At 40.5% G+C, this 24,102-nt stretch overlaps 1 protein-coding gene across 2 annotated transcripts in view; it reads left to right on the plus strand.

Moving 5' to 3' along the window:
* The first annotated feature begins 695 nt into the window (after positions 1-695).
* The window catches only part of ATRN (attractin), a 201,269-nt gene continuing 177,862 nt past the window's right edge, over positions 696-24,102 (plus strand). The window contains exon 1 of one of the 2 annotated variants that reach the window (XM_055432398.2): positions 696-1,189. In XM_055432398.2, the coding sequence (XP_055288373.2) occupies positions 819-1,189 (371 nt within the window). In that variant the 5' untranslated portion in view covers positions 696-818. The remainder of the gene's footprint in view (positions 1,190-24,102) is intronic. The other variant, XM_055432403.2, reaches the window with a different exon arrangement.

Here is a 24,102-nt window from a genome sequence, read left to right on the forward strand (position 1 = left end):
GTAGGCTACAGTCCATGGGGTCGCAAAGAGTCGGACACGACTGAGCGACTTCACTCACTTTCGAGATGATTGGAGGGCAAACAGTGGGGAACAAGGTAACCCCAACCTCCTCTACAGAATTAAAGGTGCGGGGTCTGGTTTGCTACTGAAACAGGCTGTATCAAGGAAAGCCTTGCTGTGTGTCTTCAGTTCTAGGCATCATTGACCATAGGTTCTCAACATACATGTTGCTTCGTTAACACTGTGTTACAAAGGTCAAAGCAGAGGCTCGCAGCACTCCTACAGTACCGCAGCTAGTACCACATCACGACTCAGACTCCTAGGCCCCTTCTGCCCCGCAGCGAAACTTGGGGTAGACTGATGATTGGAGCCAGGGTCCCTGGACAGCAGCGCTCAACTCGCCGGCTTGGCTTAAGAAGCGACAGGCTCTGAGCAACCAACGGGAAAAGGGTGCTTCAGGACTGCTACCCAGGCGCAGCCGTGCGAAGCGAATGAATAGAACTAGAGCTCGAGAGCTCCTGGATACCAAGGTCGAGGGAGGCTGGGAGAATAACTCCTTAAATCCTACACAGTGCGTTACATGACCGCTTCAGGGAAGCGCGTTCCAGATGACGCTAGTCCGCGGGCCCCGCCTACGCACGCACGCACGCGCCGGTCCCGCCTCCCGCGCAGTTCTGGCCCCGCCCTCAGGATTGACCGCCCGAGCCACCGTCCGCACAGTCCCGCCCCGCACGGCCAGGCGAAGCTGAGCCGGCCGTGCGGTGTGTGTGTGTGTGTGGGTATATGTGTTCACGGGACACCGTCTCAGCCCCGGGAAGATGGTGGCGGCGGCGACTGAGGCGAGGCTGAGGAGGACCGTGGTGACACCAGCGCCCACGAGCAGGAACGGCAGGCAGTGTCGGGACTGGGACGCGACTAGGGCTGGAAGGCCGGGGCTGCGGACCGGGCTGCGCCTCCCACGGCGGCGGCGGCGCCTGCTGCTGCTGCTGCTCCTGCCGCTGCTGCTACTTCCCTGGGCAGCTGAGGCCGCGGCGGCAGCGGCGGTGGTGTCGGGCTCAGCCGCAGCCGAGGCCAAGGAATGTGACCGGCCCTGTGTCAACGGCGGCAGCTGCAACCCTGGCACCGGCCAGTGTGTCTGCCCAGCCGGCTGGGTGGGCGAGCAATGCCAGCACTGCGGGGGCCGCTTCAGGTGAGTGGGAGGTAGTATCGGAGGTCGAGGCTTAGGGGCGCTCAAGACGGCCCCAGGCCGGAGGCGGATGCCCCACAGCAAGTGGGGAGAGGAGGGCTGCACAATCATGTTTCAGGACCACTTGCTTCCGGGAAGATCTTCGTCTCTGGCCTGGGGTCCTCGCTACTAGAAGTTGAAAAGGTGCTAGGCAAGGGTCGGGGCACCCCAAAGGGACGAAAGCTACGTGGGACGAAAGCTCAGGATTCCGAAAAGTATCAAAGCCAATCTTTGAAACTGGGCCTCTTTCGGAAAAAACGAGGTAAAAGAAAAGGTGAGAGAGCCAGGCTACCTTAACACTTCTTTTGAATATCCCCTCGTTCTCCAGGATCTGATGAGTTCCCGGAGTTATTGGAGATGGTGGGGTACTCTGAAGACACAGGGCCCTTGGAGAGATTTGTCCTCTGGAGATAGAAGGGAAACGGGTTGGACTGTGAGATATTAGAGATAGAAGAATCAGTGGTTACTGGCTAAAGGAAGTAAAGAAACTGGCTTTTGGACGCTCACTGGAGGAGGCGGATTGGAACAAGGTCTGTTGTGGAGAGGGCGTCGAAGGAGGTTCCTATTTGCCCTGGTTTCTGGAGAATGTGGAGTTCTGAGTTGGCCTGGTTCAGGGCAGTACCTCTTGGAGAGATCATTCATTAATTAGTAGTAACTATTATTTGCTTTCGTTGTGCTAGGATTGCTGGATAATGCAAATAGATTATCCAGACTTTGGGCTGGTCCACAAGGAGTTTGGAATATAGCTAGAGAAAAATCTGTTACATAGATAACTCTAATCATAAGGACTACATGCCTTTGGCTGATATTTGCTGAACATTTTGATGTCAAATGTGGAGGAGTGGGGAAATATGGAGAACAAGACAGACAGGGTCCCTGCTTTCATAGATCTCACATTCTAGAAGGGAGACAGTTAAGAAGTAAACAGACGAAAGAAAACAACAAATAATTTTATGGTAAACGCTGTCAAGAAAATAAGACGGGATAGAGAATTATAACCAGTTTAGGAGTAGGCACTCATTTGAAGTGACATTTGATCTGAGACCTGAATGAGGCAAAGGAGAACCTGTGGGAATTCAGGAGTGGAGAAGGTGTGATTAGCTGAGGGAATGCAGGGATATTTTGAGGAGGAGATGATACTGATTTTGAGCTTTTGAGTAGGATTTGGAATTGTGGAGCTGCAAAAAAAAATTCCAGATGGAACGAAGGATGCAAACAAAATTGTGGAGACCAGAAGTGAAATATTCTAGTGCCAGGGTATATAGAGGAGAAGACAAGAAGAGAGAGAAGTTTGAAACAGTAGAATTATAGGCTCATGTAATGTCATATCTTCAAGGGAACTTGGAGAACATTGAGGAGATGAGCTCTTTGTTGTTTATGGAGAAAGCAAGTGATTTCAAAATAGGTTTGTACAGTATGGCCAGCCTTGTACCTTTTGCTTAGGGTTCTGGGTAATATAATTCTGGGTCATGAACTACATTCATCTTCAACAACTTGTTGAGGGCAACTCTGGATTATGTTATGAAATTACAGTGGTTAACAAGACAGACACAATTAAATGTAAGCTCTTTACAGCTTACATTCTAGTTTGCGAGTAGTAATCAATTTCTTATCATTTTTCTTAAAGCTATGGAAGTGAAGAGAAGGGGGCAAATGGAGGACTTGATTTAGTTTGGAAAAGTAAGGTTAGTGTTTGAATAAGTGGCTTTTGAGTTGCGATCTGAAAGGTTCCCACTACCTACATGGGAGGTGGTCTGCTCAAGGGCTGGTGTGTACAGAGACTTGGAGATGAGAGGGATCATTTCAGGATGGATAGAAAGCCAAGTGGCTGGGGCAGAGAGAGCAAAGGGAAGCATGGCAAGACTGGAGCAATAAGCAGGAACCAGGCCACGTGGAGCCCTGTCAGTTGGGTTGAGAGTTTTGACCTTTAGCCTGTGAGCAGTAAAATAGCATTGTTCATCTTGTTTTCATGACATTACAGTCATTACAGATTGGAGCCAGAGCAGGAATGGCCTTTGAAGATGGGACCAAAGCATTTTGAATTTGAGTACGTCCTGATCAAGTGAATGGATAGTTGGGTTAAAAGGGAATTTTTGAAGTTCTGAAAATTTAGGATGCCTTAGTAGGCAGTGGGGGCCCACAGGGTGGGGAGGGACACATGTTGCTAGATCAGTCTGTCTATGATGTTCAGAGAAGGTGGACTCATTTTAAGCATGAGAGATGATGGGCAACTAGATTGGAACCTTGGTGCGGGTCAGGTCAGGAGTAATGAAAACTTGAGATAAACTGTAGGAATGGAGGAAGGGAGAGGTGCTAAGTGGTATTATAGAGGTGAATGACTGATCTTTCTTTAAAACTGGCTTGCTCTTGGGAAGAGAGGGGGATGGTGAGGGAACGAAAACTAGACCCTGTCTTAGGTGATTGAGGGGATGGTGAAATCATTAACAGACTCAGGGACACAGGAGGAGCAGATTTGAGATGTTTAATTTTGCACACACTGAGGTTGGAGTACTTTCAGAATTTCCACCTGTGAGACAGGTGTGTTAGCGTCATCTACATATAGAGAGAGCAGGTCCAAGTGTCCATGAGGACGGTCCAGAGGATTGGAAAAGAACCACTTTTTAGGGGGAACAGGCAGTCTCAGATGCCTGAACAGGTTGTCTCAGATGGTGTCATGTGAAAATGAAGGGGCTTCCCAGGTTGTCGTGGATGCTTCATTTGAGCCAGTTCCAGCTAGTGTCAGTGCTCTTTTCTGGGCAAACAGTTAAGATCTTCATTCTGATAATTTCATTGTATTTTGTGGGCTTCTGAAATTTGCATTTTAAAAAATGAAAATGAGAGAAACTTATGTCTGTAGTCTTTAAAAAAAACCTTCCATTAAGTTTTTAGTTGTAGGATTTTTTAGGGGAAGAGTGAAATGTTGGCTTTGATTATATGTTAGTTTGTATCTTGATTTCACTTACAGACTTCTTTGTTATTAACCTAAGAGACATTAGAATGAATACCTTTCTGGTTTGGGTCAGCATCAAGTTGGTGTGTTTTTTAAGCCTTAAGTTTTTAAGTTCCATAAATCCTGTGTTAACAATTGCTGTGAAAGTGAAGTCGCTCAGTCTTGTCCAACCCTTTGCGACCCTGTGGACTGTAGCCCACCAGGCTCCTCCGTCCATGGGATTCTCCAGGCAAGAATACTGGAGTGGGTTGCCATTTCCTTCTCCAGGGGATCTTCCCGACCCAGGAATTGAACCCACGTCTCCTGCATTGCAGGCAGACGCTTTAACCTCTGAGCCAGCAGGGAAGCCCAATTGCTGTAGTAAGATCTTTTTCATTAATTGAAAGAAACATAGGATAATAATAGGATTAGATTCACTAAAGTTATCACTGAGTCCATACTACATGCCAGAGACCTGGCCAAACATTTTCATGTATATTGTACCATTTAATCTTCAGGATAACTCTGAGGGTGTTGTTTAAAATTTGGATTATTGTGTGGTTGTAATTAGAAAGTCAGTTCATTTTTTTCCGAATGTAAGATACTGTAGAAATGATTAATTACAGAGGATAAGGTTAATGGTGTCAGTTTAATAAAAATAACTATGAAATCTTTTGTGGATGATTTCCAGAGCAGTGCCACTTCCATTCATTTTTGTGTGATTCAGTAATCATGTTTTTCTGCTTGTGATATCACTATCAAAGTTTTTCTTTAGAGGATAAATATATCCCATTAAGTTAGAAAGTAAAGATGTTAAGCTCAAAAAAAAACATGTTAAGCTCATTTATGAAGTTAATATGCATTTAATTCTTTTAAGTTCCTGCTATACAACTTTTGGGCAGGTGGAATACAATAACCTACTGAGAACCTTATGTGGTGGTTTAGTCGCTAAGTCGCGTCCAACTCTTGTGACCCCACGGACTATATAGCCTTCCAGGCTCCTCTGTCTACGGGATTCTCCAGGCAAGAATACTGGAATGGGTTGCTGTTTCCTTCTCCAACACTTTGAGAAACAAAAGAGGGAAAATAGGTTTGTTACAACAGGAAAGCTAGCATAAAAGAAAAATTAAATTCATTGAATCTGTCTGGCTACTAGTCTGAGGATATGCATGTACTTTTGTAACTAGTGAAGTGAAAATTCTGGAAAATAAAATATGGTAAAAAAAAAAGGTAAATACATATATTGTTTATGGTAATTACTAAGAGGAAGTAATCTGAAGCCCTAAGTGTATGTTTATGAATTTTCGCAGTAGAATATAAGCCCACGAGGGCAGGGATTTTTATCTCTTTTGCTCGCTGTTATATTCCCAGAGCCTAGAGCAGTGCCTGAGACATCGTGCTCAGTAACTATTGTTACGTGAAGGAATGAAATTCTGCTGTGTATATGTATTTCAAGTCATATGTATTATGGCTTTCAGAAATGTACGTGAATGACTGTCATGTTTGTCTTTCTGTCCTTTTATTTTTCCTAAATTTCATCGTCTTCCACTGTTTGCTGGGCATCTTTATTGGGATGTTGTGCTGTTATCTCATATTGAGCCATATTGAAGACCAAACTTGTTATCATTAAAAAAAAAAAAAAAGCATTTTCCTTTGTACTTCTTGTTTCAGTAGCAAATCCTAGTTTATATAACCAAAGATCAAAACTTATGAGTAGTCTTTTACTCTTTCTGTGTGTTCTCCCTTCTTTAAAGTCTTAGAAATGTGTTTCTTTCTGTTCTTTCTGCTCCACCCTAGTGCACTTGGCCCTTCACCTCATTGCTGACCTGCCTCTGTTGCACTCCGGTTGGTTTCTTGCACCTCCGGAATCCATTCTACCCAGTGTCATATAATCCCCTGAGAACTTGTGTTGCTGTCTTGCTCAAAAATGTTTTTCTTTTTTTTTTTTTAGACTCCATTATCTGTAAAGTGACCCTCAGCAGAAGGCCCTCAAATGCTTTCTTTACATATAACCCCTTTTCCCTAACCCAACCTTTCTCCTTTGTAATAGTTTTTCTGCATATTTGCTAAATTCATCACCCCTCTTCATCCTTACCCTCACATTCTGTCTTTTCTTCATTATCTAAATTCTACCTCAAGGCCCATCTTCAGTTCTCTATAATCTAGAATAGCCAGTTCTCTAAAATCATGCTTGTTATCTTCTGAGATGAGCCATTGGCCTGTTCAATTCATAAATAGCTTCTGATTGATTGCTGTATGTTAGATACTGTGCCCTGACTTGAGGCTGTGAAGATGGGTTAGAATCAAGTCTTGCTTTCCCTTGAAGAGCTCATAATTCTGAAGGGTTGATATTGTTAGCTATGTGCACAGGCTATTACAATTTAATAATATAAGTGTGGGCAAATATGTGGTGCTGGACTGTTGTGTGGTAGAGAGACTAACTGTGCTGTGGTTCTGGTGGAAAGTGTCACAGAGAAGAGAACATTTGGGCAGATCTGAGAAGTTTAGTGTAAATAGACCATCTGGGGGAGGACACTCCAGAAGGAGCAAAGAGTTTGTGCAAAGTCAGAGAATCATGGGCTATTCTTACTTGTTGTGTTAGTTTTCTAAGGTTGTGGTACAAAGTACTATAAACTGGGTGACTTTAAACATCAGAAATTTAATTTCTGCCAGTTCTGGAGTTCAGAAGCCTGAAATCAGGTGTTGACAGGGTGATGCTGTCTCTTACGGTTCCAAGGGAGAATTTGTTCTGTGCTTTTCTCTTAGCTTCTGAAATTGCCAGCATTGCTTGGCATTCCTTGGCTTGTAGATCAGTCTCTTCAGTTTCTGCTTCCATCACTTCCTTCTCACATGGCACTCTTCCTGTAGGTCTCTTCTCTTCTTGTAAGGACACCAGTCATATTAGATGTATGAATATGACATTCTCTTAAGTAAATCTGCAAAGGCCCTGTTTCCATATAAGGTCACGTTCACAGGTATGGTGTTGTTCGGACTTCAACATATCCTTTGCAGAGGCATAGTTCAACTCACAACACTTAGAGAACTCAACATAAATGGGTGTTACTGGAGCATAACTTGTAAGAGATACAGTGGAAGGGTGTGAGACTGAAAAGTGTAATTGGTTTTCCCTTCTCAGTCACCTCCAGCTTCAAGGTGCATCCTTGACCTAGACTAAGCCATCAGAACATGCCAGTCTCTGACTTTGGTGATTGTTTTGAAGTAGGCATGTGACCTAAGGTGACTCAGTCAGAGTGAATCTCAGGACTTTTGTTGGAGACCCTTCTTCTGTGGGCATTTATGAAGGAGATGTGTTGCTGTCTTCTGTTTGTGTGGTGAGGATGTAGGGCCTAGAACTATTATAGCTAGCATTACTGTTGTGATTGGAGCCCACTTGCTGCTGCTGCAGCTAGGTCGCGTCAGTCGTGTCTGACTCTGTGCGACCCCATAGACGGCAGCCCACCAGGCTCCGCCGTCCCTGGGATTCTCCAGGCAAGAATACTGGAGTGGCTTGCCATTTCCTCCTCCAATGGATGAAGGTGAAAAGTGAAAGTAAAGTCACTCAGTCGTGTCCGACTCTTCGCGACCCTATGGACTGCAGCCTACCAGGCTCCTCCGTCCATGGGATTTTCCAGGCAAGAGTACTGGGGAGCCCACTTGAGGTCAGTAAAATTCCTAGAAGAGTGGAGATGGTAGAACAGTGGATCTGGAGACCTGATGATATTCTGAATCTCTGGATAAGTCTTTGACTGAAGCTGCACTTTTTGGTTTTATGAGGTACTACAGGCCACATTTTTCGTAAGTCAGATTTAGATTTCCTATCCCTTACAATATAGAACAATCCCTAATATACAGAGGGACATAAGCCAGCTCATTAAAGTATTTTTAAAAATTAATTATTTTTGACTGTGCTGGGTGTTCGTTGTGGTGCACCGGTTCTTTGTTGCTGCCTGTGGGCTTTCTCCAGTTGTGGTGAGCAGGGGCTACTTTCTGATTGCGGTACACAAGCTTCTCATTGTGATGGTTTCTCTTGCTTCGGCTCTGGAGTTCATGGGCTTCAGGAGTTGCAGCACGTGGGCTCAGGAGTTGCGGCGTTAAAGCTCTGGAATGCAGGTTCAGTAGTTGTGGTTCACAGGCTTTGTTGCCCTGTGGCATGTGGGATCTTAGTTCCTGGACCAGAGGCTGATCCTGTGTGTCTTTCATATGGGCAGGCAGATTCTTAACCACTGGACCACCAGGGAAGTCCTCGTTGAAGTCTTTATATTCCACACAAAGGAGTTTGGGCTTTATCCTCTTGTTTTGTATATTCCATTCTATTTCAAGCTGTGCTGTGCACCTGTTGCAGTATCTTAATTCCCTGCTCAGGGATCAAATCCTTACTATTGGCAGTGAAAGTGAGGAGTCCTAACCACTGGACCACCACTGATATTCCCTGTTTTTGTTTTTTAATTGAAGTATAGTTTATGTACAATATTACGTTAGTATCATGATCACTATGATAGGTCTAGTAACTGTTCCCATACAAAATTACTACAGTATTATTGACCATTTTCCTTATGCTGTTTATTATATGCATGCTTGCTCCGTTGCTTAGCGTGTCTGACTCTTTGAGACCCCATGGATTGCAGCCCACCAGTCTTCTCTGTCCATGGAGTTTTCCGGGAAGGAACACCTGAGTGAGTTGCCTTTTCCTCCTCTAGGGAATCTTCCAACCCAGGGATCAAACCCACATCTCCTGCATCTTCCTGCATTGGTAGGTGGATTCTTTACCACTGAAACACCTGGGAAGCCCCATAAATTGCATACCTGTGGCTTATTTATTTTATAACTAGGTGTTTGTAATTTTAAATTCCCTTCATCTGTTTCACCCATACCTGGACCTTATCCTCTTGAACTTGATAACATGGTCTCAATTACTGACTTTTTAATACTGAGTCTCCCAATGTTCCAATCATGTTGGGCACATGATGCACACCCTAAGTTACCACACCAATGTTTTTAACTTGTTTCTTTGATTCTGCATAACTGGGATTGCCAACTTCCAGCTCAGGATCAGGCTGTTCTCACTGTCCTATACTTCAGCTTTTTTTTTTAAATTAGTTTCACACTCAAAGGCTCATTAATTGTCGCTCTATTTGTGAATTGTATTGGATACACTTTCTGTCAGAATTCTATTTTTGACCGATGTCCAACTCAGACAAACTTGAGAGAAAAAGATAGGAGAGATTTATTGGTTATATGACAGAAAAGTCCAGGGAATATTGTTGGCTTCATATGTGGCTAAACCCAGGCAACCAGTTAAGTCTCTCTCCTTGCCTCTTCACTGCCCTCACTTGCAGGCAGTAAAGGCTTTCTTCATGTGATGTCTCCAAAAGCTAAATCAAACTAGAAAAGAGTAGCGCTTCCTTAGGAGCGTGTTACAGATAAGGAGGGGTGAGAGTCTCATTTGTCCTTTATTGAATCAGTCACTGTGGGTAGCTCAGGTCCTGAGAATGTTCTGACCAATCAGACCTGAGTTGAGTACCCCTTGGAGATGGGGGTTGAGGTCCAACTCCATTAGATGGTATGAACTGAGAAGGGAAAGGAGAAAAGAAAACACGTTATATAATGTCTCCAGAAAATGGGTCCAGTAGCGGGCAGGTGAGGATAGTGATGTCCCTGCATATTTGTAGAACTTGCTCATTGGTGAATACTCAGTAAGTGTTGATGATGAAAGTTGAGAATGGTTTGGGAAATATTGTATCATGTAATGAGATGCTGGTCACCAGTTTTTATCAGAAACGCATTCTGTGAGTGGCCCACTTTGTGGAATGTTGAGGTTACTGCAATTAGAACTGTCCTGTGTTGATTAAGTGTAGTAGAGCCAAGTCTTTGAATGGCAGTTATTAATTTTTTGATTTTGTGACAGGGAAAATAGGATTATGGGAGGAGGCAACAAAATATGTTTATGTGAAGTTTTTATTTTGGGTGAAAACTTTATGTAAAATACTTACATAATAGATCTTTAAAATTTTTGGCTGATTCCTGGAAGAGTTTTTTTAGATGAATAGGTAAAAATATGTTCATTGAGTAAAATGAAAAATTTGGCATGAATGTCTTAATATAATTGCCTGAGTTATGACAGGGGCTTTCCAGGTGGCTCAGTGGTAAAGAATCCGCCTGCCGATGCAGAAGATACAGGAGATGCAGGCTTGATCCCTAGGTTAGGAAGATTCCCTGGAGGCGGAAATGTCAACCTACTCTAGCGTTCTTGCCTGGAAAATCCCATGGACAGAGGAGCCTGGTGGGCTGCAGTCCAGGGGGTCGAAAAGAGTTGGAAACAACTTAGTGACTGAGTACACACACAAATTATGACTTGTTTGAAAGCAAGTATCTGACATTTAAACTTTACCTCTGTGAAAGTTTCCCAAGATAGGCAAATGCATTTTATTTACTACAGTATAGAAGACAGATAAATATTACAGGAAAAAAGCAGACTATGTTTATGATGAAGTAGTTTTTACTAATTATGACTAACTTATTTAATAAATTTGTACCATGGTTGAACAGAAATCATTGAGTTTTCTCTTTAAATACAATCTTGTTTCTAAAACTGAAATGAAATTGTGGTTGTACTTTCTAAAATAATTGTACCTAGAAATTCATCAGCCACTGACCTAATATGAAATTTGTTTCTCATTTATATTCTTTATCGTTTTCTGTGATTTCCCAGATATGTTTTGGCATAAGTGACTCCTATTTATATACTATATACTAATATAATCCTTTGTTATTTTCTTCCTTCTATTTTTTCGTTTTCTCCCTGTACTTTTAGAATGGCCCTTTATTATTAGCCTGACGTTTTCTAATGTTTCCCCCTCAGAGTGACTTTCTTTTATTTGTCTTGCTTTTTTCTTTTTCCTCATTTTAATAGTGTCATATACTTTTATCTGCCTTTTTTTAAACATGTGAGTCTCTGGTTTGATTTTATCCTTTTGGTTTTTATTCCTTAAGTTTTTTTTTAAGTGTATTTTGAGTGAATCTTAATTCAGGCTATTTATTTGCATTTTTACAGGTTATATACTTACATATTTATTCTCTTTGTCTTATAGAAGTTAATTTTAGTTATGGCTGAATTGCCTCTTTATTTTTTAGAATTTGACATTAACAGTGTACAGTTATTAAGTTGAATGAATTTTCCAATTAATTCCTCTTGGTTCTTTTTGCATTCTAATTAAGAATTTTCTAATTTGTTTACTAATAAGTCTGTAAGCATTAGGGGCTGAAAGTGTGTCAGGTACTGTTAAAGGACACAAAAGTAATCTCTGGACCAGTGTTTCCTATAGTTTCTGATTCACAGATCCTTTCACAGAAATGTATAATCTTGTAAACTATCTTAATTACACATTAAAAAATGTGTCCTGTTTTTGACAAGTTGATTTTAAATGGAGTTAAAAGTAATTTCCTATTAAAGGTTATAACATACATTTTGAACACAGCTTGTAATGATATTCACAATATAAAAAGAAAAATTTGACTTTCCCCTCTTTAACATGTGGGTACATGTTGTTTAATGTATTTTTAGTTAACTGAGTAAGGAAAAGCCTTATTTCTAGGTGAATAAAAAGTGACATTTAATTTGGGGATCGAATGCATATTAAAATAGATATTGTATTTGGCTCTGCTTTATGCTTCAGGAATACACAACTTTCCTGTCCTTATGTTTCTTATTCATGCACTTGTGCTTTAAAATTATTTTTTAGGATTTTTTTGGTGTTATTTCTAAATGATAAAATGATAGTGGTTTTTAGCTGTTTGTAAGCATTCCTTTGGAGAAGGCAATGGCAAGCCACTCCAGTACTATTGCCTAGAAAATCCCATGGATGGAGGAGCCTGGTAGGCTGCAGTCCGTGGGGTCGCTAGGGGTCCGACGCGACTGGGCGACTTCACTTTCACTTTTCACTTTCACACATTGGAGAAGGAAATGGCAGCCCACTCCAGTGTTCTTGCCTGGAGAATCCCAGGGACGGGGGAGCCTGGTGGGCTTCCATCTATGGGGTCACACAGAGTTGGACACGACTGAAGTGACTTAGCAGCAGCAGTAGCAGCAGCAAGCATTCCTTTACAAATAGCATATTTCCTGTGTGCATGGTTTTTCCACATTTAATGAAAAGGCCAAACTGGTGGTAATTGTCACTTAATTTTCCCCTTTCACATTGGTTTTTCAGATATTGGAGACAACTTGCAAAGTTTCACAGGGATTTTGATCAGAAGATTTAGCAATATGATCTTGAGTCAAATTTGTAGAATTAGATCATTTCATACCTTTCCCTAACATGTGTTTAAACATCACGTGGCAGGGGTTAGTAGTCAGCTGCCTATTGCTCTGGCTAAGCTGTGAAAAAATCACAAAGGGGAAAGAATAAAAGCAAAATATACCAATACTGCATAACCCAAATAAAAGTACATTGGCTTGATTAATTGGGGTCATCATACCCTGCTAAGCTAAGGAAGAACATAGTGTGGACTTTGGAATGCCAGGTCAGCGCAAGTTCAGAACACTGCTTGTGCACACACTAAGATATTTTCCCAAGGCGTATGCAAGTCTGTGACCTCCAGGTAGGTGATAGCCCTTGTACAAGAGAATAACAAAGATAGTTTAATCAATAAAATGGGAGACGTGACCGGGGCAACAGGAGGCTGACTTCATCAAAGCATAGCAGATACTTTTTGCTTGCCAAGACACTAAATAAAGGTGATGTGGCTCCGCAGAACAGGGCTCTTCATCCAAGAGGTCTTGAGTCCCTTGGTCCCATCTTTAAAACTTTAATTCTGTCTCTGGTTTCTTTTTCCCAAACTGTGTTGACTGCTTTCAATCCCTACCTGCTGCACTGGCCGCAGCATCATGTTTTATGTGTCTCTTGTTGTTCAGTCACCCAGTTATGTCTGACTTTGTGACCCCATGGACTGCAGCATACCAGGCCTCCCTGTCCCTTATCATCTCCCAGAGTTTGTCCAAGTTCATGTCCATTGCATCAGTGACATCATCCAGCCACCTCATCCTCTGATGCCCTCTTCTCCTGCTGCCCTCAGTCTTTCCTAACATCAGGGACTTTTCCAATGAATTGACTGTTCACATCAGGTGACCAAAATACTGGAGCTTCAGCTTCAGCATCAGTCCTTCCAGTGAGTATTTGGGGTTGATTTCCCTTGAGATTAACTGGTTTGATCTCCTTGCTGTCCAAGGGAGTCTCAGGAGTCTTCTCTAGCACCAGTTTGAAGGCATCAGTTCTTTGGCTCTCTGCCTTCCTTATGGTCCAGCCTATGGAAGAGATACAAAGAAAAATAAAATGAGCATCTGTGTGCCTGCAACCTAGCTCTTCTGAATTTTCTTAATATTATTATTACTATATAATAATAAATGTTATATGATATAAAATATTATAGCTATCACCATGGAGAAGGCAATGGCAACCCACTCCAGTACTCTTGCCTAGAAAATCCTGTGGATGGAGGAGCCTGGTGGGCTGCAGTCCATGGGGTCGTGGAGAGTTGGACATAACTGAGTGACTTCACTCTCACTTTTCACTTTCCTGCATTGGAGAAGGAAATGACAACTCACTGCAGTGTTCTTGCCTGGAGAATCCCGGGGACGGGGGAGCCTGGTGGGCTGCTGTCTATAGGGTTGCACAGAATCGGACAGGACTGAAGTGACTCAGTAGCAGCAGCTATCACCAGGGTCACTATATTACTCCTCCCTAATTCTGTTTACCTTAACTCTCCCCAGAGGTAACTAGTTTGGTGAAGTTGATGTTTATTATTTCTCTTGCATGTTTCTTTTTCACTACAGATGCACAAATACACATATATATACACGCGTACACACAGTGTCTTGTTTCCAAAAATAAAATCATGTTTTCAAACTTTATAGTCATTCTGTAACTTCTCCCCACCCAACCTAAGTTTTTCTATGCATTTGAGATGTTTGTGTTGATAAAAGTAGTTCTAGTTGATTTCATAGCTGTTTCCAATACAGAATTCCCATTATTTACATGCTTTTCAGCTGCTGGGTATTTAGAGTTTACCATCTTGTGCTGTTACCAATAGTGCTACAATGAACATTTTTTACATATCTTTTTGCATACCTGTGTATGTATGGTTTTTCTCTAGAGTCTTCATACTTTTGAAGCACCACCAAAATAATTGAAAACTTCTGTTTACTTCCTTGAACACTTTTAGGTTGATGTACAGTTGGCATACATTATTTTTTTTAAAAATGGCTTTATGTAGTTGCCAAGAATATAATTTCTGGTATATTATAGAGTTACTGAAAAAAACCCCATTATGTTACTTTGCAAAATTTATTTGGCACATGCCAATTTTATACTACGTTGTTGACCATTCTCATTCTTTTTAAAAATGCATATGTAAAATAAATAAAAATACACATGTAGGATCTTCTTTGACAGTCTGTTTTGCACTGTCCCCTCCCTGCCCTTTTTCTACCTAATTCCATACTGTTTTTTCCACCTGGGTTATGAATTCTGTCTGCTGATCTGAAAAATGAATAAAACTCACCATTTTTAAGTGTATAATTATATTATTTTTAGTATGTTCATAAAGTTGGGCAACCATCATCACTGTCTTATTCCAGAATATTTTCATTGTGCCAAATAGAAACCCCATGCTTGTTAGCAGTCACCCCTGATCCCTCCTTCCTCCCAGTGCTGAGACAACCACAATCTACTTGATCTTTGTGGATTTTCTGTTCTAGATATTTCATGTAAATGTTATTGTATGTGGGAAAAGACTGACTTTTACTTGATGTAATATTTTCAAGACTCACCCATGTTGTATCACATATTAGTATATCATTCCTTTTTATGGCTGAATTGTATGCGTTACCACATATTATTTATCCAGTCATCAGTTAATGGACATTTGGGTTGTTTCTACCTTTTACCTATTATGAATAATGTTGCTGTGAACATTCATGTGTAAGTTTTTGGGTGATATATGGATATGTCTCTTAGGTGTTTTCCTAGTGGTGGAATTGCTGGGTCATATGTTAAATTGATGTTTACTTTTTGAGGAAGTGCCAGACTTTTTCATAGCAACTGTAACAGTTTACATTTCTAATAGGACTGTGTGAGAGTTGCATTTTCTCCACATTCTCATCAGTACTTATTTTCTGAGGTTTTATTCATACATTCATTCACTCATTTATTCACTTATTGTTATAAAATTATTTGTATAAATGAGTGAATGGTCATCTTAGTGAGTATAAATGGTACCTCATTATGGTTTTGATTTATATTTCCCTAATGAGTATGGTTCTTAGTATCTTTTCATGTGCCTCTGTGACCATTGGTATATCTTTGGAAAAATGTCCACTCGAGTACATTGCCTTTTAAACTATTTGTCTTTTTATTGATGAGTTGTAAGATTTCTTTATATGTTCTGGATATTAGACCCTTGTCAGATACATGATTTGCAAATAATTTCCTCTCATTTTGTTTCTTGTTTTTCTTAAGAACAACCTTAATAATGCTTTTTGATATACAAAAGTTTGAAATTTTAATGAAGTCTATTTTTTTTCTGTTAATCATCTTTGTTTATTTTTCTCCTGTGCTGTACAGTAGATTCTCACTAGCTATCTGTTTTATATTGATGATATATGCACCACCAATCCCAGTCTCCTGATTCATCCCACCTCACCTCTTCTTTGGTATCCATGCATTTGTTCTCTATATCTATGTCTCTTGTTTCTGCTTTGCAAATACGACATCTATATCATTTTTTCTAGATTCGACATATATGCATTAATATGTGGTATTTATATTTCTCTTTCTGACTTTCTTTGCTCTTTGTGACAGTCTCTAGGTCAGTCCCATGGGCTGTACAGCATGGGACCCCATGGACTATATAGTTCATGGAATTCTCCAGGCCAGAATATTGGAGTGGGTAACCTTTCCCTTCTCCAGGGGATCTTCCCAACCTAGGGATTGAACCCAGCTCTCCTGCATTGCTGGCAGATTCTTTACCAGGTGAGGCACAAGAGAAGCCCAAGAACACTGGAGTGGGTAGCCTATCCCTTCTCCAGCAGATCTTCCCAACCCAGGAATTGAACCAGGGTCTCCTGCATGGCCAGTGGATTCTTTACCAACTGAGCCATCAGGGAAGCCCTTAGGTCAGTCCACATCTCTGCAAATGACCCAATTTAATTCTTTATTATGACTGAGTAATATTCCATTGAAGAGTACCACATCTTCTTTATCTGTTCCTCTGTTGATGGACATTTAGGTTGCTTCCATATCCTAGCTATTGTAAATAGTGCAGTGAACATTGGGGTGCATATGTCTTTTTGAACTCCCCACTCCAGCACTTTGGCCTGGAGAATTCCATGGACTATACACTCCAGTACTCTTGCCTGGAGAATCCCATGGATGGAGGAGCCTGGTGGACTGCAGTCTATAGGGTCACAAAGAGTCGGACACGATTGAGCAACTTCACTTTCATGCATTGGAGAAGGAAATGGCAACCCACTCCAGTATTCTTGCCTGGAGAATCCCAGGGACGGGGCAGTCTGGTGGTTTGCACAGAGTCAGACACGACTGAAGTGACTTAGCAGTAGCAGTAGCATACAGACCATGGGGTCACAAAGCATTGGACAGGACTGAGCGACTTTCACTTTCACTTTTCTATAGTTATATCCCCAGGAGTGGGATTGCTGGGTCATGTGGTAGTTGCATTGTTAGTTTTTTAAGGAACCTCTGTACTGTTCTCCTTAGTAACTGAATCAATTTACATTCCCACCAACAGTATAAAAGGGTTCCCCTTTCTTCACATCCTCTCTGGCATTTATTGTTTCTAGATTTTTTGATGATGGCTGTTCTGACTGTGTGAGGTGATACCTTATTGTAGTTTCAATTTGCATTTCTGTAATATTAGTGATGTTGAACATCTTTTCATGTGTTTGTTGGTCAACTGTATGTCTTCTTTGGAGAAATGTCTATTTAGGTCTTCCACCCATTTTTGGATTGAGTTGTTTATTTTTTTGATATTGAGCTGCATGAGCTGTTTGTATATTTTGGAGATAAATCCCTTGTCAGTGCTTTGTTTGCAGATATTTTCTCCCATTTTGTGGGTTGTCTTTTCATTTTGTTTATGATTTTCTTTGCTGTGCAAAAGATTTTAAGTTTAATCAGGGTGCACTTATTTGTTTTTGTTTTATTTCATTACTCTAGGAGGTAGGTCAAAAAAGATCTTGCTGATTTATGTCAAAGAGTGTTCTGCCTATGTTTTCCTCTAAAAGTTTTATACTATCTGGCCTTACATTTAGGTCTTTAATCCATTTTGAGTTTGTTTTTGTGTATGATATTAGAAAAGTGTTCTAATTTCATTCTTTTACCATGTAGCTGTCTAGTTTCTAGTTTCCCCAGCACCACTTATTGAACAGACTGTCTTTTCTCCATTGTATATCCTTGCCTCCTTTGTCATAGATTAGGTGACCATACGTGTATGGGTTTATCACTGGGCTTTCTGTCCTATTCCATTGATCTCTTTTCTTTTTTTTTGCCAATACCATGGTCTCTTGATTACTGTAGCTTTGTAATATAGTCTGAAGTCAGGGAGCCTGATTCCTCCAGCTCTGTTTTTCTTTCTCAAGATTGCTTTGAATATTTGGGGTCTCTTGTGTTTCCATACTAGTTGTAAAATTTTTTGTTCTAATTCTGTGAAAAATGACCTTGGTAATTTGATAGGGATTGCATTGTAGATTGCTTTGGGTAATATAGTCATTTTCACAATATTGATTCTTCCAATCCAAGAACTTGGTATATTTCTCAATCTGTTTGTGTTGTTTTAGATTTCTTTCATCAGTATCTTACAGTTTTCTGCATTCAAGTCTTTTGCCTCCTGAGGTAGGTTTATTCCTAGGTATTTTGTTCTTTTTGTGGTAGTGGTAAGTAGGATTGTTCCTTAATTCCTCTTTCTGTGTATTAATTTTTTATCCTGAAACTTTACCAAATTCATTGATGACCTCTAGTATAATCTTCTGGTAGCAGCTTTAGGATTTTCTATGTATGATATCATGTTATCTACAAACAGTGACAGTTTTACTTCTTTTCTAATCTGAATTCATTTTATTTCTTTTTCTCAATGATTGCCATGCTTAAGATTTCCAAAACTATGTTGAATAATAGTGGCAAATGGGACCTCACTGTCTTGTTCCTGATCTTAGAGGAGATGTTTTCAGTTTTTCATCAAGAATGATGTTTGCTGTGGGTTTGTCACACATGGGCTTTATTTTGTTAAGGTAGGCTCCTTTTATGCCCACTTTCTGAAGAGTTTTTGTCATAAATGGGTGTTGAATTTTGACAAAAAGCTCTCTCTGCATCTGTTGAGATGATCATATGGTTTTTTTTTCCTTAAATTTGTTATTATAGTGTATCACATTGATTTGCATATATTGAAGAATCTTTGCATCCCTGGAATAAATCCCACTTGGTAATTGTGTATGATCCTTTTAATGTATTGTTGGATTTAGTTTGCTAGTAATATTTTGTTGAGGATTTTTGTGTGTATGTTCATCAGTGACATTGACCTGCAGTTTTCTTTTTGTGTGTGATATGTTTGTCTGGTTTTGATATTAGGGTGATCATAGCCTTGTACAGTGAGCTTGTTCCTTCCTCTGCAGTTTTTTGGAAGAGTTTGAGAAGGATAGGTGTTAACTCTTCTCTAAATCACTGCAGATGCTGATTGCAGCCATGAAATTAAAAGACGCTTACTCCTTGGAAGGAAAGTTATGACCAACCTTGATAGTATATTAAAAAGCAGAGACATTACTTTGCCAACAAATGTCCGTCTAGTCAAGGCTATGGTTTTTCCCGTGGTCATGTATGGATGTGAGAGTTGGACTGAAGAAAGCTGATCGCCGAAGAATTGATGCTTTTGAACTGTGGTGTTGGAGAAGACTCTTGAGAGTCCCTTGTACCGCAAGGAGATCCAACCAGTCCATTCTAAGGGAGATCGATCCTGGGTGTTCATTGTAAGGACTGATGCTAAAGCTGAAACTGCAATACTTTGGCCACCTCATGCGACGAGTTGACTCACTGGAAAAGACTCTGATGCTGGGAAAGGTTGGGGGCAGGAGGAGAAGGGGACGACAGAGAATGAGATGGCTGGATGGCATCACTGACTCTGTGGACATGAGTTTGAGTGTACTCCGGGAGTTGGTGATGGACAGGGAGGCCTGGCGTGCTGTGATTCATGGGGTCGCGGAGAGTCGGACACGACTGAGCGACTGAACTGAACTGAACTGAAATGTTTGCCATTAGGTTGGTGATAACGTATTTGTGGATTTGCATTTTTTAACTTTGCCATTTGATATTGGAATACATTCTTAAATAACTGTGGTAGTGTTATAAATCTTTTTAATGCACATTTCCCCCTTTATGTTATTTTGGTTATTACTTGCTGTTTTTATTTTATATTTATTTTAGACTACAGAAATGATGTTAGACAAAAAGCAAATTCGAGCAGTTTTTTTATTTGAGTTCAAAATGGGTCTAAAGCAGTCAAGACAACTACATCAACAATGCATTTGGCTCAGGAACTGCTGATTGCAGTGATGGCTCTAGAAGTTTTGCACAGGAGACGGAGCCTTGAAGATGAGGAGCACAGTGGCCAGCCGTCAGACGTTGACAGCCAATTGAGACCAGTCATCAAAGCTGATCCTTTTACAACTACATGAGAAGTTGCCAAAGAACTCAACGACTGCCATTCTACGGTCATTTGGCATTTGAAGCAAATTGAAAAGGTGAAAAAGCTCGATAAGTGGGTGCCTCATGACCTGACTGGAAATCAAAAATACCATTTTGAATTATTGTCTTCTCTTATTCTGTGCAACAGCAATGAACTGTTTCTTGATCAGATTGTAATAGGTGATGACAAGTGGATTTTATATGACAACCTGAGATGACCAGCTCACGGTGGACTAAGAAGAAGCTCCAAAGCACTTCACAAAGCCAAACTTGCACCCAAAAAAGGTCTTGGTCACTGTTTGGTGGTCTGCTGCCCATCATATCTGATAAGCTATCTGAATCGATTACATCTGAGAGTATGCTCAGCAAATCAATCAGATGCCCCGAAAACTGCAATGCATGTAGCCAGCATTGGTTAACAGAGTGGGTCCGGTTTTTCTCCACGACAGTGCCTGACCACACATTGCACAACCTTTACTTCAAAAGTTGAATGAATTGGTTTTTCAAGTTTTGCCTCATCTGCTGTATTCACCTGACCTCTCGCCAACTGACCTATCACTTCTTCAAGCATCTTGACAACTTTTTGCAGGGAAAATGCTTCCACAACCAGCAGGAGGCAGAAGATGCTTTCCAAGAGTTGAATCCTGAAGCACAGGTTTTTATGCTACATGAATAAACAAAAATTTATTTCTCATTGACAAAAATGTGTTGATTGTAAGGGTTCCTATTTTGATTAATAAAAATGTGTTTGAGCCTAGTTATAATGATTTAAAATTCACAGTCCGAAACCGCAATTACTTTTGTACCAACCTAATAGAATTTGCCTGTGAAGCCATTTGGTCCTGGAGTTTTGTTTGTTGAAAGACTTTTTAATCAGTTTCAGCTTCATTACTTGTTGGTCTGTTCATATTTTCTGTTTCTTTCTGGTTCAGTCTTGGAAAGTTGTACTTTTTTTTTTTTGACTGCACTGGGTTCTTTTAGCTGCATGTGGACTTTCTCTAGTTGTGCCAAGCAGGGGCTACTCTTCAGTTGTGGTGCGTGGACTTCTCATTACGGTCGCTTCTTTTTTCTGGAGCACAGGCCTCTAGAGTGTGCTGGCTTCAGTTGTTGAGGCACACAAACTCAGTCGTTGTGGCTTGCGGGCTCTGGAGTGCTGTTCTAGTAGTTGTGGCACGTGGACTTCGTTGCCCCTTGGCATGTGGAATATCCTGGGACGAGTTATTGAACCTCTGTCCCCTGCATTGTCAGGTGGATTCTTAACTACTGAACCATGAGGGAAGTCCAGAAGGTTGTACTTTTCTAAGAATTTGTACATTTCTTCCAGATTGTCCATTTTATTGACATATAGTTGCTTGTATTAATAGTCTCTTATGATCCTTTGTATTTCTATCGTGTCAGTTGTAACTTGTCCTTTTTCATTTCTAATTTTATTAATTTTAATTCTCTCTCTTCTGATGAGTCTGGCTAAAGTTCATCAATTTTGTTTATCTTCTCAAAGGACCAGCTTTTAGTTTCACTGATCTTTGTTTTTGTTTTCTTCGTTTGTTTTATTTCTGCTCTGATCTTTATGATTGTTTGCCTTCTACTAACTTTGTTGTTGTTTTTTCTCTAGTAGCTTTAGGTGTAAGGTAAGGTTGTTTATTTGAGATTTTTCTTGTTTCTTGAGATAAGATTGTATTGCTATAGATTTCCCTATTAAAACTGCTCTTGCTGCATCCCATAGGCTTTGGGTTTTTGTGTTTTCATCGTCATTTGTTTCTGGATACATATTTCCTTTTGATTACTTCAGTGATCTCTTGGTTATTTAGCAGCATGTTATTTAGGCTCTATGTGTTTGTGTTTTTTTACAGTTTTTTTTTTCCTGTAATTCTAACTTCATTGTGTTGTGATTGGAGAAGATACTTGATATGATTTTAATTTTCTTGTTTACCAAGGCTTGATTTCTGACCCAAGATGGATCTATCCTGGAGAATATTCTGGGTGCACTTGAGAAGAAAGTATATTCTGCTGCCTTTGGATGGAATGTCCTGTATATAATAATTAAGTCTGTCTGGTCTAATGTGTCATTTAAGGCTTGTGTTTCTGTATTAGTTATCTGTCTAGATGGTCTATCCATTGGTATAAGTGGACTATTATAAAGTCCTCCATTATTATTGTGTTACTGTTAATTTCTCACTTTATGGCTGTTAGCAGTTATGTATTGAGTGCTCTTTTGTTTGGTGAATAAATATTTATAATTGTTATATCCTCTTGGATTGGTCCCTTGATCATTATGTAATGTCCTTCCTTGTCTCTTTAGTTTAAAGTCTGTTTTGTCTGATGTGAGTATTGCTGCTGTATCTTTCTTTTGATTTCCATTTGCATGGAATACATTTTACATCCCCTCACTTTCAAAATGTATATGTCCCTGAGTTTGAAGTGTGTCTCTTGTAGATAGCATATATATGGACCTTGTTTTTGTATCCATTTAGCCAATCTGTATCTTTCGGTTGGAACATTATAGCGTTTACCTTTAAGGTAATTATCATTATGTATTGGAGTTTCCAGGTGGCACTAGTGGTAAAGAACCTGCCTTGTAATTTAGGAGACTTAAAAGATGAGGTTTCGATCCCTGGGTGGAGAAGATCCCCTGGAAGAGGGCACAACAACCCACTCCAGTATTCTTGCTTGGAGAATCCCATGGACAGAGAAGCCTGGCGGGCTACAGTCCATAGGGTCGCAAAGAATCAGACACAACTGAAATGACTTAGCATGCACGCACATGTTGCTATTACATTTTCTTAATTGTTTGGGGTTTGTTTTTGTAGGTCTTTTTCTTCTCTAGTTTTTCCCGCCTAGAGAAGTTCCTTTAGCATTTGTTGCAAAGCTAGTTTGGTGGTGATGAGTTTTCTTACCTTTTGCTTGTCTGTAAAGCTTTTGATTTCTCTGTAAATCTGAGTGAGATCCTTGCTGAGTAGAGTAATCTTGGTTGTTCCTTTCATCACTTCAAATATATAGCGCTGGTTCCTTTCTGGCCTGCAGAGTTTCTCCTGAAAGATCAACTGTTAACCTTATGGGGAGTCCCTTGTATGTTATTAGTTGCTTCTCCTTTGTTGCTTTAATATTTTTACTTGCATTTAATTTTTGTTAGTTTGATTAATTTGGGTCTTGGCATGTTTCTCCTTGGGTTTATCCTGTTTGGGACTCTGTGTGCTGGACTTGGGTGACTGTTTCCTTTCCCACATTAAGGAAGTTTCGACTCTAACGTCTTCAAATATTTTTCAGACCCTTTTTCTTTCTCTTCTAATTAGAGACCCCTATAATTCTAACACTGGTGCATTTAATGTTGCCCCAGAGGTCTCTGAGACTGTCCTTATATTTTTATTCTTTTTTCTTTATTCTACTCCCTGGCACTCATTTCCATCATTCTTTCTTCCAACTCACTCATCCATTCTTCTACCTCAATTATTTTTCTGTTGATTCATTTTCATATATTTTTCATTTGAGTTATTGTGTTGTTCATTACTGATTGATTGTTCATTTCTTTTAGGCCCTCATTAAACATTTCTCTGTTGCCTCATTTTGTCTGTGTTTGCTCTCCAGGCTGCAGTGTCATAGTTCTGTACTTTGCTTTTTCTTTTCTTCCCTCACTAAACAACATATCTTAGAGCTAGTTTCGTAGTTTCTTTGGTAGTCCATTGTATGGTTGTGTCTTAATTTATGTAAAGGTGTTGTTTGACCTTGTATACATGTCATTTCACACATTTCTGGGTCTTTTCTTTTTGAGGGAGGGGTCTGTCTGTCTTTATTCTGTCTGTCTTTATTTGACTACACTGGGTCTTAGTTGTGGCATGCAGGATCTTCATTGTATCATGCGGGATCTTTTGTTGTGGTGCGTAGACTCTCAGGTTGTGATGCGTGGGCTCAGTAGTTGAGACAAACAGGCTCCAGAGTGTGAGGCTTCAGTAGTTGCAGCACACGGTCTCTCTAGTTGTGGCACATGGACTTCAGAGTAAATAGGCTTATTACTTGCACCACATGGCTTAGTTGCTCCATGGCATGTGGTAACTTAATTCCCTGACCCATGTCACTGTAAAGCAGATTCTTAACCACTGGACCACCAGGGAATTCCTGGGTCTATCTTTCGGTTTAGTTCTCAGAAGTAAAATTACTTATTCAGAAAGATATGTGCATTTTAGATTTTGGTGGGTATTGCCAAAATGCTTTCC

Source organism: Moschus berezovskii, chromosome 15, assembly GCF_049115385.1.
Source record: "Moschus berezovskii isolate FMDL1 chromosome 15, NW_MosBer_1.0, whole genome shotgun sequence".
NCBI classification, from domain to species: Eukaryota; Metazoa; Chordata; class Mammalia; order Artiodactyla; family Moschidae; genus Moschus; species Moschus berezovskii.